At 37.5% G+C, this 19,870-nt stretch overlaps 1 protein-coding gene across 3 annotated transcripts in view; it reads left to right on the top strand.

Moving 5' to 3' along the window:
• LOC129746986 (substance-P receptor-like) overlaps window positions 1-19,681 on the top strand; it is a 191,941-nt gene extending 172,260 nt beyond the window's left edge. For all 3 annotated transcript variants that reach the window (XM_055740991.1, XM_055740989.1, XM_055740990.1), the window contains exon 9: window positions 9,080-19,681. In XM_055740991.1, coding sequence (XP_055596966.1) covers window positions 9,080-10,030 — 951 coding nt within the window. In that variant the 3' untranslated portion in view covers window positions 10,031-19,681. The remainder of the gene's footprint in view (window positions 1-9,079) is intronic.
• The last annotated feature ends 189 nt before the right edge of the window (window positions 19,682-19,870 follow it).

Genomic DNA, 19,870 nt, shown 5'->3' with positions numbered 1-19,870 from the left:
GTTCGGCCGAGTTGGTATAATTTTTTGAGTGTGTTTTGTTGGTCAAGTTATTGGCTTTCCATTGATATATTAATTTCACATTAGGTTTGGATAGATTTTTTGCAAACTAGCAATCAATGATGAGCTTTCTCCACTATAATGATTTGACTGATTTCATTGAAGAAGTTAGTAAGTTGCTAGCGAAATACCGGTATCTGAACTTTTCATTTATCATGGTTGAATTAAAGGAAATCTTTCGATTGCTCAGGCTCACAACACATATGAGAGTGATTTGTTGAACAATAAATCTTGAATTTTTTAAAGAAAAAAATTGATAATTTTATTTAATTTAACAAATAATTTGAATCAAGTCGGGCTTTCCGGCCAGACTTGACTTATTTTGAATTCTTCTTTGGATTTATGAGCAAGCCTGGATAGTTCAATTAAATCTGGAATAAACGATTATCAAAGTATTAAACGATTCTTGTCAGCATTCTTCTGTACGATCCCCAGACCACCAGAAATCGTCTATAATTTTACAGATTATACCGTATTAATGTTATTTAAACTCATTTTCGTATATCTGCACCTACAATGTGCGGCCCATGCAAATCCTTTATCGTATTTATATTGGGGCATTGCATGTTTTTATTAGGACAATTTTTATTTATGCACCTACAATGTGCGGCCCATGCATATCCTTTATCGTATTTAAATAAATTGCATGATTTTGTTACGACAAAACAATCCAAATAAAGAATATGTGTGCTAATGTACCTTTATTAAGGTTGCCAGAATTTTTTCCACTCCCATCCGGGCCTAGCAATTCCGGGCATTTTTTCAAAAAAACCTGGCAAAATCCGGGCATGGATTTCAATTTTTCAAATCCAAAAACCGGGCAATAACCGGGCAAAATTTAGGTGTTATTATATATAAAAGCAAAGAAAAAATGCAAAAAAATGAAATTAATATTGTAATTGCAGACTTCCAAAAATTTTTTGGAACACTTAAATATTTAAAGGTTTATAAAAGAAAATCAGCGAAATTAATTGAAACAACCGTTGAAAATGTCCATACCGTTAATTGATTTTGCTGAAACTTACTCAAAAACTTTGATTTTTTTTTTGGTTTCTTTGTGAAAATTGTGAAAAAATCCGGACAATATCCGGACTTTTTCACGATATCCGGGCAACCGGGCCGGACCGGACTTTCTTGAAATTTTGCATCAAATATCCGGGCAAACCCGGATAAAACCGGGCAATCTGGCAAGCTTAACCTATATGGCCTCCAAAATGATACGTATATTCTGGTTTTGCTGCATTATATACTTTATGTTAACACGTATATTTGCACGTATATTTATGTTGCAAATTTGATACACCCACCTAATGGTTGTCTGGGTCTACAGTGAAATTTACACGGATAAACCAAAGATGTTTTGCTGAAACCATAAGTTTTTGATGATTATGTAGCTTTTTCAACATTACATTTGGATCTATTATAAATTATCCAACACTTTTTTAAAAATTTTATCAGTCTGTAATTGAAAAAATTTAAAAAATAAATATTCGGCCGAATACTAAGCTCAACTATTCGGCTTAACGGTTTTTTGGCGGTATTCGGCGCCGAATATTTGGCCAACCGAATATTGTAGGGATTGGTGTTCACGGCATTTTTGGAGGATTTGCCGAAGTGTAAAGGTCTGGTCCGTCGTAGACCGTCCCTACATTAATCTGGCCTGATGACTTCCTACGAATCTAGTTGATTGTGGCGTTAGGCACTTTGTAGGCGGCATTGAGGACAGTTATCATTCGCTCTAACAGTCCATTTTATCGCCCTTCTTGTAGATGGGGTATATTACCCCCTCTTATTACTCCTCCGGTAGCTATTCTGTTTCCCAGATCCCATTTTGATGAGTTCAGCTGCGATGCCATCCATCTCAGTCAACTTGTTTCTATTCAGCTGGCGAATGGCTTCCTTAACTTCACTCATCGTTGGTAGTGGCTCTTCTACAGCTTCGTTCAATGGTTGGTCGAAATCGGTTTCAACTGGTTTCTGTCAACAGGTAGATGTTCAACGCGCCAATGTTTTGGTCGAAACTAGTTAGGTCGTTGTTCAATGGAGCAAGTAGAAACTAGTCGAAACCAATCCAGCTCGGCAGCAGGATTCGTTTCGACCTGGTAGAAACCGGTCGAAGTCAATTGGAAAGAGACCGATGATACACTGTCAATCTTTTTCTACTTGTTTCGATCCGTTTCGACTAGATTTCATTGAACAGACATTACGTTGTTTTCCACGCCAGCGATGTATCTTTCCCCACCGTCTTGGTCTCCTGCATGTGCGCCGTTTGGGTGTTCATCGAAGTGCTGCTTCCACCTTTTGATAACCTCACGATTGTCCGTCAGGATGCCCCCGTCCTTATCCCGGCACATTTCGGCTTGCGACACGATGCCTTTGCGGGATGCGTTGAGTTTCTGTTAGAACTTTTGTGTTTCTTGGGAACGATGCAGCTGCTCCAGACGGCTTTTCTGGAAAATTCGGACTCGCTGCCTCTTTCGCAGTCGATGATTATCCACATTTCGACGAATACTTATTTGCACTACTGCCGCCCGCGCGACATCCTCTACATCCATCACTCTCCTACACTTCTCGTCGAACCTGTCCAAATGACCGAAGACGTTCTCTGCGACGCTGTTAATTGCTGTTTTGATAATATCACAACAGTTCTCAAGAGGGACTTTGTGAATTTAGCGCTCTTCCGGCACCGCTGCTTCAAACGATTTCGAGTAGTCTGCCGCGATACCCGATTGCTTCAGTCATGCGATATTTAACCGAGGCGGGCGTCGGTTTCGTATGTTGTTCACTACGGAGAGTTTTGGGCGCATGTGTACCATCACCAGATAATGGTCTGACTCGATTTTGGCGCCTCGACGTGATCTGACGTCCATGATGTCCGAGAAATGTCGGTTGCTACGTGGTCGATCTGTGATTGCGTTTTGTACGGTGATCTCCAGGTGTACTTGTGTGGAAGGCGGTGCTGGAAAAAGGTACTAAACGTACGGCCATTCGTTTGGATGCAGCGAAATTAATTAGTCTGAGGCTGATTTCGTTGGTCAGCTGGTGCGCACTGAACCTTCCACTTGTCGGCTTGAATTCCTCTTTCTGGCCGACCTTAGACCCGATGACGATCTTGATATCATGTTCCAGCTGCGCCTATAATTCGTCATATTCGTAACCGGTACTTCCGAGGTGAGGGCTGGCTGTGCACGTTGATGATGCTGATGTTGAAGAATCGGATTTTGAATCTCAACTGGCACATTCGTGGGTCATTCGGCCACCACCCGATCACGCGCTTTTCATCACTATAAAAGCTGTTCCAAACTCGTGTGTGTTGCCTCAGCTCTGGTAAATGGAACGACCATCTGGGTACGTTCGTACCGTGGAGCCCTTTCAGCATACCTCCTGCAGCGCTACGATGTTGAACATGCGGCTCTTCAATTCGTTGGAGAGCACGATGGTACTGCCCACAAAATTTAAAGATCGGCAGTTCCATGTTACAAGTTTCCAATCGCTACCGAATGCTACACTAATGCTATCCAAAACAGCTTTAGAGCTTCTCTGCTCTTTTTAAGCTTTATTTGCAAGATTTGGCGAAATTAACTGCTAGCTTTTTTTTTTTTTTTTTTTTAAATATGTCTTTATTTGTATCAATTCATCATTACATTTATATTACATTATTACATTAAATTAGGTGTTCAGCTCAATAATGAACTGTTCAGAGCCCTATAGTTAACTAGATATTAAAAATTTATTTATAAGAATTTAAATATGCTTAGCGCAATTAAGTATTTAATGTAGAACATCCTGTAATGGCAAAAATATTTTAAACTTAAAACTAAACACTATATTAAAATTAAACTACATAATTATAAAGAGAACGAATCTCTGCGATGGAAGACTGCATCGATTTGCCTCTAAAATTGGAGATGATTTTGTTGGCCATCTCTTCGATCGATTCAATGCCCGCAATCCGATGAAGATCTTCGGTGCTGTGCCAAGGTGGAAGCCGCAAAATCATTTTCAGAACCTTGTTCTGAATCCTCTGGATGGCTTTTTTCCTCGTCGCGCAGCATCTAGACCAAATCGGAACTGCATACATTATCGCTGGTCGGAATATCTGCTTATAAATAAGCATCTTATTTTTCAGGCACAGTCGGGATTTCCTGTTAATGAGAGAATAAAGAGATTTAGTGTATTTATTACATTTAGATTGAATATCTTCAATGTGATTTTTAAAAGTAAGATTCCGATCAAGTGTAAGTCCCAAGTACTTCACGTGATCAGACCATTCTAATGAAATCCCATTAAAAGTTATGGAATGATTTTCATTAGGTTTTAAAAATTTAGCTCTTGGCTTATGGGGAAATAAAGTAAGTTGAGTTTTGGAAGCGTTAGGAGAAATTTTCCACATTTTCAAGTAATGCAAAAAGGAATTTAAATTTTATTGCAATCTACTGCGTACCACCCGTAAATTCCGACCTTTGGCTGAAAGCAAAGTATCATCAGCAAATAATCTTCTACCTTTTCCTTCTGGTACATCAGGAAGATCAGAAGTAAAAATATTGTATAAGATTGGCCCAAGTATACTACCCTGAAGGACACCAGCTCTAATCAGTGTCCTTTCAGAGCATGAATTTTGATAGCTTACTTGTAAGGTTCGGCTAGTCAAATAATTTTGAATAATTTTGGTGAGATATACAGGAAAATCAAATCGAGCTAATTTTGCTACTAAACCTTTGTGCCAAACACTGTCAAAAGCTTTTTCAATATCAAGAAGAGCAACACCAGTTGAATAACCTTCAGATTTGCTAGCATTAATCATATTAGTTACACTCAAAAGTTGATGTGTAGTAGAATGTCCATGACGAAAACCAAATTGTTCATCAGGGAAAATAGAATTCTGATTAATGTGAATCATCATTCTATTCAAAATAACTCTCTCAAATAGTTTACTCAAAGAAGGGAGCAAACTAATTGGTCGATAACTTGAAGGCTCTGAAGCACTTTTTCCAGGTTTCAAAATTGGAGTTACTTTGGCATTTTTCCATTTATTTGGAAAATAAGCCAAGTGAAAACATTTATCGAAGATTTTAACTAAAAAATTCAAAGTGCTTTCAGGCAACTTTTTAATAAGAATATAGAAAATCCCATCTTCCCCCGGAGCTTTCATATTTTTAAATTTTTTGCAAATCAATTTAAGTTCATCAATATTTGTCTCATAAGAACTTTCAAATACATTTTGTTTAGAAAGAATATCATCAAATTCAAGGGAAATTTGAGCATCAATTGGACTTACAACGTTTAAATTAAAATCATGAGCAGACTCAAATTGTTGGGCCAATTTTTGAGCTTTTTCTGCATTCGTTAAAAGAAGTTTATCCCCATCTTTCAAAGTAGGAATTGGCTTCTGGGGCTTTTTCAGAGTTTTAGCTAATTTCCAAAATGGCTTTGAGTAGGGTTTTATGTCCTCTACTGCTTTGGCAAAATTTTCATTACGGATGAAATTTAAACGACGTTTGATCTCTTTTTGAAGGTCGCAATAAATTAATTTCAAATAAGGATCCCTAGTACGTTGATATTGGCGTCGACGGATGTTTTTCAGTCGTATCAAAAACTGAAGATCATCATCGATTAAAGGTTGATTAAATTTATGTTTAACTTTGGGTATTGAAGCGGCTTTAGCATTGACTATTGAAGTTGTCAAATTTTCTACAGCCAAATCAATATCTTCTATTGAATTAAGTGGAACGTTTACATTCAAATTACGTTCAATAAAATTCCTATATCGCTCACAGTCAGCTTTTTGAAAATTAAAAGTTGATTTTAAAGGGTTTTCAATGAGATTTTGGGATAGAGAAAAAGTTACTGGAAGGTGGTCTGAATCAAGGTCCGCATGAGTAACTAATTGACTACAATGCTCGCCTAAATCCGTTAGAACCAAATCAATTGTGGAAGGATTTCTAATCGAAGAGAAACAAGTATGCCCATTAGGAAATTCAACAGTGTAATAACCTGCAGAGCAGTCATTAATCAAAATATTCCCATTTGAATTTGATGAAATGTTATTCCAAGATCGATGTTTGCATTAAAGTCACCAATAATAAAAAAAATAGATTTATTTCTGGTGAGTTTTTGTAAATCTCCCTTCAAAAAATTTTTCTGTTCACCGCTGCATTGAAAAGGAAAATATGCGGCAAGAATTAAAATTTCCCCCATAGAAGTTTCTAATTCAATTCCAATTGTTTCTAAGACTTTTGTATTGAAAGAAGGGAGAAGTCTAAATTTGAGACGACTATTGATGACAATAGCTACACCCCCACCTTGTCGATCACGTCGATCATTTCGCAAAATTTTAAAGAAAGCATTGCTTTTCAAGTTATTGTCTGGCTTTAAAAAAGTTTCAGTGATGGCAGCAATATGTATGTTTTGAGTTTTCAAAAATAAAAAGAATTCATCTTGGTTAGCCAGCAAAGATCTAGCATTCCAATTCATAATATTTAAACATCTATTTGGATCCATGAGGGAATCGTAAAGTCATAATAATTTTGTTAGCATAATTAAAAGAAGTTTGGAAAGCTTCAAACATTGAATTTGCTTTCAACATAAGTTGCATCATTTCCATCAAATTTGGATGCAAAAATTTTAATTTTTCCTCAGTAATCTCACCCAAATCAACAAAATTGTTAGGATCAGAAAATGAAGGAGAAGAACAAGTATTTGAATTTGAATTTCGGGGACTTTCCCAAGCCTTCGCATGAACGTTGAGACTTGGTTTTTTCCCATTTTTATTAGCTAAACCTGAAGAAGGAAACCCATTTTCAACCACCTCTGAAAACGATAAACAACGAGTCTGTGGCGCAGATTCAGCACAGGTAACATTAAAATCACTTCGGGTATTACCCAGCTGTGATTCCAATGTAGGCCGGGGCTGACCGCGAACAGGCAGGTTGTTTGCCGGCCCGACGTGTGAAGACGAAAAAGAGGAAGGAGGAGAAGAAACTTTTCTGGAAACTTTGGGATTTTTCCTAGAAGCAATAATTTTTGCCCTGATGGGACAGTCTAGAGAATTCGAGGAATGATTACCTGCGCAATTTGCACACTTGAGAAATTCTGTTTGTGGCTTATCACCACCAAAAAGGCATTTAGATTTTTCATGATCGAATGAGCCGCAAAGCATGCATCTGGCATTCATTTTACAATTTTTAGTGCCGTGACAAAAAGCTTGACAACGACGACATTGCGTAATATTTTGAAGGAAATTGATTGAAGATTTTCGAAAAGGTTCGGTGTCTGATCGCCGGTGAGACCACGAAGTACAACTTTAAATGGACGATCACTTCTAGTGTCGTAAGTAAAAAATTGATGTTTTTTATTATTCAAATAATTTAAAAATTTTTGAAAATCATTGAAAGATTCCGCCAAAATACGAGCAGTTCCCCTTCGACCGATCTGAAAAGAAATCTTCACATCCTTGACGGAAGTGACGATTTCTTCCCGAAAGGCATTGAAGTCAGGAATCGTGACCGTAATTGGAGGAACCTTTTCGTTTTTAAGAGTATAAGAAGAAGAAGGTTTCTTAGTACTCTTATCAGAATTAAATATGAATATTTCCTCATCACCAATGTTATGAAGGACATCGAATGAATTGGAAATTTCAACTTTTTTGGGCGATGGACCTGAATTAGGTTCGGCAATCCGTTTTCTTCCGGCCCTTGAACCGGCCGAAGACTTCCCCATGCTGGAAAGAAAAGAGAAAAATATGAATAAATGAAAATAAAAATAATTTTAGCACTGAAAAGTGCTGATTGAAAACCAGGTAAGGAAAAAATAAATAATGTAAAAATGTTCCTGCAGGTACACAGCAACGATACGATGCTCCGGCGTACGTGTTGACGGCTCAACGGTACAGATGGAAGTGATAACTGCTAGCTTAGTGCTCATGTTTACTTGGGTAGTCTCTTTTCGTCATGTGTGTCTTTGCCGATTTCCATCCGAATTTCTTGTTCATTCTCGTTCGTTGCTGTTTTTTATATCAGTCACGGGCTCGCAAGGCCCGCAGCTAACCCCACTATCTCGCAGGAGGACCGGGGTCTGGATACCCTATCTCCACTAAGGTTGCTAGCACCTCAGCGAGCACCACGGAGAGGTAGAGAGTCGGAGTTGTAGAACAAGAGGTGATATGACTACTACCCGAAGGCTGGGTGTATGGGGTCTTCAGGTGCACATTATCTACCATTCGTCAGCCCTCCGACACATTTCCATTAAGCCAAATCGCCAGATTAAACATGGAACTAGTCAAGCTGTAGCTATATTTATAATTCAGTTGAATTCATCAAGTTGAACTCGTTGATAGATTCTACGGCAGAAAATGCTCATTTAAACTTTGGGCAAAAAAATTTAAAATGCATTTTAAACGTTTTTTTATGCTTTTTTAAGTTTCAGCCAAATTGTAAGTAGAGTTTTATGGTGTCTGAACACGAAACAATGATGTAACTCACATATTGTAGCTGATTTCTACGGTTAAATAAACGTCCATCTTAATGTGGGCATTATGCCCTTATCTCCGCTACCTAGAAAAGTTTGCCACGAATTTTAATTAAAATCATGTTGCATCTCACTTGATTATAATTCTGATTTTAGTTTTTTAAGTTACATGGAATTCTGTACAATTTTATCAAACTTTAATCCTACACTCATTTTGTTCCATCAGAAAAAACTAAATTATGGCAAATATGATCTCAAAAAATGACGGTAACAAGTAGAAATATGATCTAGTCATCTAAACAAAGTTCGGATTGTTCGTTCATGTTATTTGCTGTTCCATACTTTAATTGAAACAAACAAGCAAAAGTTGTGCAACGTTCAACCACAACAAGACTCGCTTGTTTTCTATCTCATTCCCTACAAACTTCATCGCAATATGGGAATAATCCTTTGATAAATCCGACCACACACCTCCGACTGGTGTCTCATATGTTTGTGCTTATCGGACCTACTACATGTATCTGTCTACGTTCTTCTCTTTCCAATTTACTTGCAGGAAAAATTCAAACGGGAGTTCCGCAAACGGTACCCATTCCGGGGCTGCTGTTGCTTCGGCGCTTCCGGATCCGGTCGAGGGGGCAGCAACTACCATCATCACGATCATTCGACCGACAAAACCCTATCGATGTTTACGCGCGTCAGTTCTGTTCGGTCGAATTACGCCACCTCCTCGATACGCAACAAGCTGCACCATAATATCAACAACACCGGTAGTTGTGGGGGAGGTGCTGGAATCGGGGGAATCGGTGGAGGACTGGGGCGACCTTTGAGCGGAGCCGGCGGTTTATTTGGGAATGGCAGCAGCGGTTATCAGTATCACCAGAATCACAATCCGGTTTCGACGCAGCAACAGCAGCAGTTCAAAACGACTAATCTTATTAACTCTTATGCTTCGGAAACTGGCTGCTCGGGACCGGGAGACGGCAAAAAGTTGTCTAATCTCCGATGGGAACCGAAAATGTGTCCCTGCCGCCAGACGGAAGCAACCGTCGGGTGTACCTCGTCCTCGTCACCCAGAGCCAAATTGCTAGACGATAGCTGCGGGCCTCAGCCGGATGATTTACTGCCCTATTCCAGGGACCGGAATCGGGACTGTCGATATCAGTCGACGCCAAGTTGTGGTGAGCGAAGATTAAATAATGCCGGATCGAATGACTTGTTGATTTTGGACACGGAAGATGACTGTGTTCGGGATGGGGATCGGCTGGAACCAATCAGCCTGGAACATCCCCATCCTGATAGTGTGGATGACAACGAGGATGACGACGATGAGGTGATGCCCCCCTCCTGTAACCAAAGGCAGCTTGACTGTGATCTCAACGACACCAGACAGGAATTTACACAACGAACTAGCAGCCGCCCCCCTGGTAAAGGTGCTGGGTCAAATTCGGATCGGTTTCATATTTACTGTAACGATTTACAAAATTTTAAGACGGCGTACAATTAATTAGCTAATGTTCGTGAGGTTTTACGATATCATCTGGAGCCGGAACGCATTTGATGAGTTGCAAAAAGTCTTAGCTGTGAAGGGCACAGGTAGTAGTAAATTGGATTCGAAACGACTAAAAAAATTTCTCATTTTTTTTTAAACTTAAGAATCAAGACATAAGTTCCATTTTCCATTTCCTTAGAATCTTTTTAGAAATCATCCGTTCTGCATAAGCCAAAATATTTTTCAAAGAAGATACATTAGAAGGTTGCTGGATTTTTTTCAGCACGTATCTGAGTCGTGCAAATCCGGGCTATTTTCTACAAACCTGACAAAATCCAGGCATTTTATATGTCAAAAAAAACTGGTGAAATTTGGTCAAAACCTAAGAATCACTCATCAAAAATCAAGAAATTTTTTTTTCTTCATCCAAATTTATCAGTAGATTTTTAATCGTATTTGACTTTTAAAAACTTCGGATGATCGGACGTACAAAAAACACGTGCTTTGATCCATCCAAGTATCATTGTAGAGATCAATGCAAAGTCAGCCTATCGACTTTGCTTCTTCTAGACCAGGGGTGTTCAGATCATTTGCTCGGCGGAGCACTTTTTAAAACCAAAAATTTTGGCGGAGCACCTACATTTTTGAAAGAATGATAAACCCGAGTATTGAAAACTTGATGATATTTATCGTTTAAATAAGATGTGTTTTGCCATCGTAGTCAATAAAATCAGAAATGAATGGTTAATCTTAGAATCGTCTTGTTTTTATAGGCAAAATATGTGTCATCAAAAATTAATGATTTCAATAGAACAAATACGCTTACTTCGAATCTAAGCTGTAACAAGTTTGGTTAAATTTGTGTCAGTTGTAGCCTGACGTCTTGTTCCGCGTTTAGTCGGGCTCGGTATTTTGTCTTCGTTGCGATTTATGTGGAAAATGCAGACTCACATGGACAAGTTGTGAAAAACGGCAAAAGAATAAGTTTTGCTTTATCGGACAAAATTTAAAATTTATTTCTCAGTTGACACCAATACTCTTCCAACGACTTTTTGGATACGAATCTTTCCTGAAGCTTTGATTCCAATGTCATATCTAATCATAAAAATAGGCTTTTCCACGCATTTAAAGTCTTCGATCTTTTTATTATTTTATGATATTCTTCGAGGATTATTTTCTGGAAGCTGTTCAACAGATCCTGCGACAAAACATTTTAATCGTAATTGTAAATGATTTCATTAGACATCAGACATTAGAGCTTGTTATTTGAAGTTTACACCAAGGAATACAAAAATAAATTTATCAACGAAAAGTGTCATGATTGTCATAATTCTTGGAAATTTTCGGATGATAACTTCAAGGTTATTTCTGATTGAATGCTTCTTAAATTCGGAAAGCTGTTCAGGTTGCGCTTTTTGAGCGATTCTGCCCAAAATTTGATTTTTCTCTCAATGGTCATGATTTTGCCAATTTAATCGAAGATTGTTATTCTTTACCTTGCATTGAAATACTGGAGTCATTCTTAATTCAAACAGGTGCGATAAAGTTTTTCTACGAGCTAACCAGCGATCTTCGGTATGAATTACTTAGTAGCGTGGAATGTTGGCTCACCATCCCTTTGCACAACGCCTTGAATAACCCTGAATTTTTCGGTCGAGCCCTAATAAAGTTGATTATTTTTACGCTTTCGGCCAAGACTTCCTTCAAAGATGATGATAGTTTCCTCATAGCGAGTGCGTGTCGATGAAGGCTGTAATGACTACTACCGCAGCTTTTGGTCTTTTCTTTGATCTTGGCAACGATTCCAGCAGTATTTTGAACTATAGCTTTCGCACCAAGTGCTCCGCGGAGCACGATCTGAAAACCCCTGTTCTAGACAATGATACGGTGCGGGACAAATGGTCTTGTGCGGCAAGAAGTTTTCTCAAATCACGCTCTTGGCTTATTTTCAACACTATTCTTCCTATTAGAATGCATAGTTTACCAAAATGCCATTAATCATTCAAATAAATCATAAACAAGCGGTGATAATCTGTTAACACATTATCAGGGATTGAAATGCTCTTGCTCAAGCGGTTGAGCATCAACGCTCTTGAAGCTCGTGTGCGAAGGAAGCTGCGAGCCAGTATCCGCTCACCAATAAATGCTCGAGTTAAGCTCTATCTCTTCTGGCTCTAAGAGAGAAGGTTTTGCATTTTTCTTTGAGTATGTTAGCTCAAGGACCCGAAATTTCTTGAGCTTGCTTGTTCAGCAAAATTGGAACGCTTAAGCCAAAGGATGTGTATGGAAGAACTTTGCTATTGTGGTGCTGTTCGAGCCAACGCCTGCTTTCTTTAGGCACCAGTAACGATGAAAGGGCTTGTTGCGAGGATTATTAAAATGAATGTTAGAGAGTTCTAGTAACTAGTAAACGTTACCAGCACTAGTAACTATTAAATAATAAAATTTCGAAATTTCCGGGAGAAATACCAAATGAAAGGGCTTATAGCGAGGATTGTTAAAATGAATGCTAGAAAATTCTAGTAACTGGTAAAAGTTACCAGCATTAGTTACTATGAAATAGTAAAATATCGAAATTTTCGGGAAATACGCCAAATGAAAGGGCTTGTTGCGAGGATTATTAAAATGAATGTTAGAAATTTCTAGCAACTAGTTAAAGTTACCAGCACTAGTAAGCATGAAAAAGTAAAATTTCGAAATTCTCGGGCGATTCATTTTAATAATCGTCGCAACAAACCCTTTCATTTGGTGTTTCTCCCGAAAGTTTCGAAATTTTACTATCTCATCTTTGCTAGTGCTGGTAACTTTTTATAGTAACTAAAACTCTCTAACAATCATTTTAATAATACTCGCAACGAGCCCTTTCATTACTTGTGTACAAAAAAATCAGGCGTTGCTCAACAAACTCAAGCTCCTCTGGATGCATGAACTAGCGGACTCACGAACCAAGAAAAGAGCTAAGGTTTCTTGCAAATTAGAGCTCAGAAATACGAAGCTCCGGAGACAAAAACGATGAGCTTCGTCGATTGCTTTGTGAGCGGAGCTATGAAATAATTGAGCAATGAGCTTAATTTTCAAACCCTGCACATTATAATCAATAACTTGCTGACCCGGTTAACGTTACCTTTCACTTAATAAATCGTTATAATAATCTACACGTCTTTAACTTCAATTTTCATGAAAATCGTCATAAAATAGTTCGAGTTGTTTTTGTTAAGTTCTTCAAGCTGATTTTGCTCTCTTCCATAAAAAGTGACATTCTTGAGGCTTTTATATAAACCATTTCTGTCTAGAAAATTCCTCGGATACGAATTTTCACCTCATTCCGACCGCCCGTTTATACGTTATTATGGTGTTAGAAATAACCCAGCAAACATTCAAGAGGGTATATCGCAGGAACAAAAGAATTAATCAAACGAATATACCAGAGGAAAAGATTGTATAAAACTTACCAAAATAGCATATAGCTATAAAAGTGGAGGCGATATATCTACAATGACAAGATTTTAACGATTCGATTTCCCCACAAAAAGCAAAATATACGATTTGAAGTAATTTGAATAAAACAAAAAAAAAATTTCCCCGACCGGGATTTGAACTCCAGCCTCCGAGATGTCTGTCTGGTGTCTTACCACGATGCCAACTGAAATGATTCGCGCTATAGCTCTATATGTAAGATTTTCTGTTCACGAACCGGTCAAAGGAAGAAAGAAGGAAGGATCGCCCATTTATCGTAAATCAGTTTAGGCGTCATCCATAAATTACGTAACGCAAAAATTGCACTTTTTTGACCCCCTCCCCCCCGTATGTCACAAATCGTAACGCTTCGACGTACCCCCCTATGAAAATTACGTAACGCCAACAATTACCCCCCCCCCACCACCCCAAGTTCTTATGTTTAAAATACTGATTTTCAAAAATCAAAAAAAGATTTTAACATACATTTATTTAACGTTCCTCAAAACGGAAATAATATCTGTCCAAATCGCTTCTTATTGATGATAACTTTCTAATAAAATAAATAATTAATTGTCTTATTACAAGTTGCTCTGTGATTGTTCACTGATGATCTACCTTGTATCCTTTATTTTGTTTAAGGAGCATAACTTTTTATGCAAAATTTGCTCCATTTAGTAATATTCGGCGGTGAGAAAAAATTGTAAAATATAATCTAAAAAGTTTGTATTGAACTCTGTAAATGTCTCTAATATTCGATTTCCAACGGATATTTCACGGATATTCCATACACATGTCGGAGTCTGTCTTAGAATCTTTAAAGACGAAAGGTTACAAATCAGTTTCAATCTTGTTGAAGCTTACACATTTTAAGCTTATTTTGGTTTGTTTATCATTCTGCAACAATTGTATGACATCAAAATAGCTGCGATTAAGTGAACTAAAATTTTTAATAAAAAAAATCGTTACGTAACGATGAGCATACCTCCCCCCCTCCCCTATGTCACAATTTGTCACGCTCGAGCTTACTCCCTCCCCCCCCCCCTAGGAGCGTTACGTAATTTATGGATGCCCCCTTACTCAAATCGTAAATGTCGAATTAGCTTATTCTCAACTATTTGGAGACATATTTACGAATTGACTAAACTGCTATCCGATTCAACTTTTTTTGGGCAAAGCTTGTTGTAAATGAATGATAGAAAATCACTCAATACCAACTTGTTTACGGTGGTTATTAAAAATGTCTAAATATTCGATTTAGATTATCATTTCTATTACGATTTCACGTTAGCTGGGAAAACGCCTCCATTTTTACCTATATATAAAATTCTTAAATCACACAGGGGAAGAGTCTTCCTGGAAGACCATTTTTTATGATTAAATAACTAACTCTTAAAGAGTTTGGCGACCGGAATTCGAAACATTCGTCAGATTTTGTCAATTATACTCAGTGTTGATGAATAGGCGTTAAGAAATTTAGAAATCCATCAGTTAAGATTAAAATTTCATTTCTCGTTCACCGAGGTGGAATTGGGTAGCCCGCCGGCGTCGTACTGAAGCGTAAATATCGGGTTCAAGTCTCGTCGGTGAGCCGTTGTACCTTTTTTCCAAAAATTCATGATTCTTTCATTCTTTGATACCTCATGTTTCTGTAATACCTTCGAAAATTTGATAATTTCCAGGTTTGAAATTGTACCAAGCAGACGTGCGTAATCTTGCTTCGGGAAAAATCGTTATGCTGATTCCTCTCGATTTCAACGCGCAATAAGCAGATTGATTTTATCTTACTCGCAATAACGTCAATGCGCACAAAACGAAGAGAACAGTTCAGCATTGATCATCTCCCGTTCTCTTGTCCACTTTTAGCCACGCCCCGCTGCGTTGTCCGATTGATGTGTTCGGCTGCCGAAGGAATACGAGTTTGAATTTTGAATTCGCAGAACTGTACGTTCGTTTCAGCGTTGCCAGATTGCAAAGCTCTCAAATCCATAGGTTTGGCGAAAAACGAAAAATTTTGGTACTGATTTTGATCTTGATGACCTTTCGTTTATACGTATTCCCTGACAATTTTCGATAATCCGTATAAAATTCGTAGGGAAAACTAAATGCGAGGGTTTCGAACATCCATCCATAGATCCGCAGAAGTGCTCAAAATCCGAAAATCTTCGAAAAATCCATAGATCTGGCAACGCAGGTTCGTTTTGCTGATGTTTCCTTTGATTGCAGTTAACTTGAATGATTTATCCGAAGCTTATTTACTGATGCTTTCCAAGTTGAACCTATCGATAGTATCATGGAAGTCAGGGTTGCCAATTTTTTTTTTTCAAAATTCAGTGACATGCGAAATAAAAATGGTTAAACGGAAATTTCGGTCAAAGCGGGAACCATTTTTTGTTTTTGGTTATCAATCCACATTTAGACCTCCACTTATGTCAATAATCCCAAGTAACATCGATAGTTCTATAAGACTCCTCAAATCCCTTATAAAACCAAAACTTTATCTCGTAGCCTGCTATAAAACTTTAAATGTTACTTGGGAATGCCTTTCCGTACTACTCATTTTCCATCATATTCAAGAAAATCAGGGAAAATCAGGCTTATTTCCAAAAAACCAGGGAAAACAGAGGTCATGTTATCAGGGCCTACAGAAATCAGGCAATCCCTAAAAACCAGGCACTTTGGCAACCTTGATTACAGTTCGAGATTAACGAAATGGAATCGATCTGCAAATATGGCAAAGTGCGAGTATGTAGCCTTGCGATTTGAACACATTGCGGACCAGCTACGAGATATTTCGTTTTTTCGCTGGCCGCTAGCGTGCTATTTTAAGCAGCATAATTAAAATTCTTAGGTTTTGGTCCAGTTACTTTTTAGATATAGAATGCCAAATTTAATTGTTTCCCAGCTTACAATTCTTCGCGGTCCTTAATGTGCATGTCTGGTACCAAGACGAATTAATAACATTTGATTGAACTACAGGATTCAAATTCCAAAATCAGTTTATGGGGTCAAGATCCTGAACCAAGAGTACAATCAAAATGAACGAAACAATATTAAAATTCAGGATCCAGAATCAGAGATAGTTTTCTCGATCACTATCCAAGATCCATTCAGTTTCCAGATCATTATTGAAATGTGGTTTTCAGGATCAGAATCAGGCTTCATGATCCAGAAAAGAAGTTGGATGTTTCATGGTAAGGAGAACGTCGGAATCAATATCAGGAACAACTTTGTAAAAAGGATCAAAATATAGTTTAGGATTAGATTTAGGCCAATATACGGATACGGATCAAGTCGTGATCAGGTTGAACATCATGATCATGATCTTAATCAAGTTTAAAAAACAGGATCCTAATTGGGTTCATACAACATCAAATTTCTGGTAAGGTTCAGAAAAAGGAATAAAATAAGGATTTATATAGGTATCAGAATCAAGCCCCAGATCGGAATTCAGGATCAGGTTTCAGATTGGGATCACAATCAGGATCAGATTTCGTTTTGAAATCAGAAAAACAATCTCTTTCTAGTGAACTTTTTGCACCTTGATTTACGGGTTATTGAGATTCAAAAATTCTCAGAAATTATAATTTATTATAACTTCTATTCAACCCTTATATTACCAGACGACCTCCTAGTTACGATTAATAAGTCGAACTTCACAAGATTATCCAAGAACTTCTCAACTCATATACGACCAGTAATAACTGAATAAAGGTAAGATCAGTCGTATCACTGCAGAATATGAGCATTTTGGCGAGAACTTCACCAAACTTTCAGGCCAGCGAATAACAAATGATGTATTTCTTCATGAAAATTTGAATCTTGGAAAAAATAAAAATAGCATAAATTCGGGTGTCCATGATAGAAATACCCTTTCGTCAAGCGAGCCATAATGTTTTTGACTGTTGTGACCCCCTTTCTTTGCGTAAGCAAAACATGGAAATTTTTCTTGAAATTCTATAATAACTGTGACTTTCCAAAAATTTCCTCAAAACTCGGTGAAATTACAGATTTTTCTGTGATTTCGGCAAACTTTCAAAAAAAGTCACATCGCAAAATTTTCATATAAAATGCTGTTTGCTATATCTATTGCTCATTTGCTTAAAATCTGGGCGACAATTTCAGTAGAAATTTGTTTTCGTTTCGAATTTCATGGTTTCAACAGTTTGCCGACCCCTGACACAAAATTGATGACCGAATCGTTTAAAATGGTGCATTAAACTTCTCTTGTAGATATTTTCTACAGATTCTTCTTTAATTTATTTTCAAAAATTTTCAGGTTTCGCAACATTTTTTTTATTATTTAGTTAAATAACCGGAACATTCACGATGGCTGAAAAATGTATTGTATATTTGTATCTTTCAATTTTGAGTTTTTTTGTTCGTTTTTTGTTAATGCCTTCTCAGTATTTGCGATAAAATTCTTGCCGAACAATCTTAGAGTAAGCTTGCAAAGTTGTCCGATTTTACCTGGACATGCCCGGATATTTAACACAAGATTTGGGAGAAATGCGGTCCGACCCAGGTTGCCCGGATTTCACTGTAAAAGGTTGGATTTTGTTCGGATTTATTTGTAAAATTAGACAAAAACCTCAATTTGTGTTTTTTATTTACTTTTTTTTTGCGTCCAAAAATAAATATCATAAAAATATCAAAGACCGGTTTTCTGGAATTAAAAAAAAATCATTCAAAATCTGCTGATGCTTTTCAATGAAAAAAAAAATGTTTGAAGTGTTTTTCTTTTTGGTTTTTGTTGAGTAATTTCTGGGTTTTGGCAAAATTTTCCCGGATATTACCCAGATTTTTGGTTGAAAGTGTTATTATCAAATGTCCGGGTTTGGCCAGATTTTAGACAAAAAAGCCCAGATTTGCTTGGCAATCTGGCAACTCCTAGAGTTAGACTAAGGGGTCCAGTTTGTCCGGTTTTCTTCGAGTTAACCCGAATATTAAATTCAAAATTAAGGAACAGTCCGTCATGGCCCTGTTGCCCGGATTTCATTGAAAAATGACCGGATTCTGCCCGGAGTTAATCACTTTTTTTTCCTGTTGGGGAGAGAGTCCACTGCGACCATTAAGTTGATCTATTGTGGTATTACCCCGCGTTATTATTTTTACTTTGCTATGCTACTTGACACCCCTGCACTATTGGTTGAAGTTACAGTTGTTTACCGGTAGCACTACGAGCACACACATATCTAGGTAGGATCTTCAAGTGCAATCTAAGTTCCCTTGAAAAGATCCATCCACATGCATGTGCTGCTTCATTGAGGCGTACAATTCCAAGGTATACCCGGCTAGCATTTCACTAATGCTGAAACCGCCAACCTTCATCATACTATGTGTACCAGATTATGTCACGACCGGGATTCGATCTCATGAACGTTGGCTTAGAAGACAAGTATGCTATGCTTCAGGCCACGATCTGCTGGCTAGTTAATCACTTTACTCAGCAAGTAAAAAATAAAAAAAACTAAATGTGTTGTAATTTTTTTTTATGTTTTCCTCTAAAACGAAACTCAATGAGGGAGTTTTATTTAAAATTATTATGAAAGATTTTTTTGGAAGTCTTAAATTACATTTAAAATCTTTCGTTGGGTTTGGAATAAAGAAAAATCCATTTTTTTCTTGATTTTTGTTGATATACTGCTGAGTTTTGCTAAATTTGCCTGTATATTGCCTTAATTTGAAATTTGAAAACCTTGAAATCAAATTCCCGGATACCAGGTCTTTCTATAAATTGCAGCCCGGATAAGAGCTGCAAAAATTTCGGCAACCTTCAGTTAGTCAAGTAAGCTTTCTAATGATAGCATTGTCCATCAATTGCGTTCCGGCTCTACCAAAGATAGCTTGCATTTTGGTATACGAACCTGAGAAAAGCACAGCTTTTCATGGCAGCTTTCCTGCTTACCAAGTAGTCAAATGTACAAATTATTCTCGAATGAAGATTGATCAATTGCAGAAAAACAGAAGAAAAAACAGATAAATATTTATATGTATTTCTCGCCCAGCTTGCGAGAGCTAGGATAAAACCGAAACCACGGAATGATACGGAAGGATCATTTATTTATTGAAGTTTTATTCAATCCTGACGTGTTTGTAGCGTTAAGAATAGGATGAGAAAGTTGTTCCACCGATATGTCCTGTCTCCATCGGAGATTTTGAGTGAAAGAAGGAAAACGAAACCGAAAATGAGAAAAATATAATAAATGTGACGATAAGGTACGCTGTGTTGAATGTTAATGTGGAATGATGACCTGGCCATTAATTTATTGCAGTGGGAGCTGAGGGATAGGGAAAACGACATTTCGGCTTTCGTTTATTATAGTCAGCACCAGTTCTTATCTTTCAGACCCAGAGTTGGTTGTTATCATGTAGACAAACAAAATTCCATTAAGTTGG

The sequence above is a fragment of the Uranotaenia lowii genome, chromosome 2 (assembly GCF_029784155.1).
Source record: "Uranotaenia lowii strain MFRU-FL chromosome 2, ASM2978415v1, whole genome shotgun sequence".
Taxonomy (NCBI): Eukaryota; Metazoa; Arthropoda; class Insecta; order Diptera; family Culicidae; genus Uranotaenia; species Uranotaenia lowii.
This window is presented reverse-complemented; position numbering and strand designations above follow the sequence as displayed.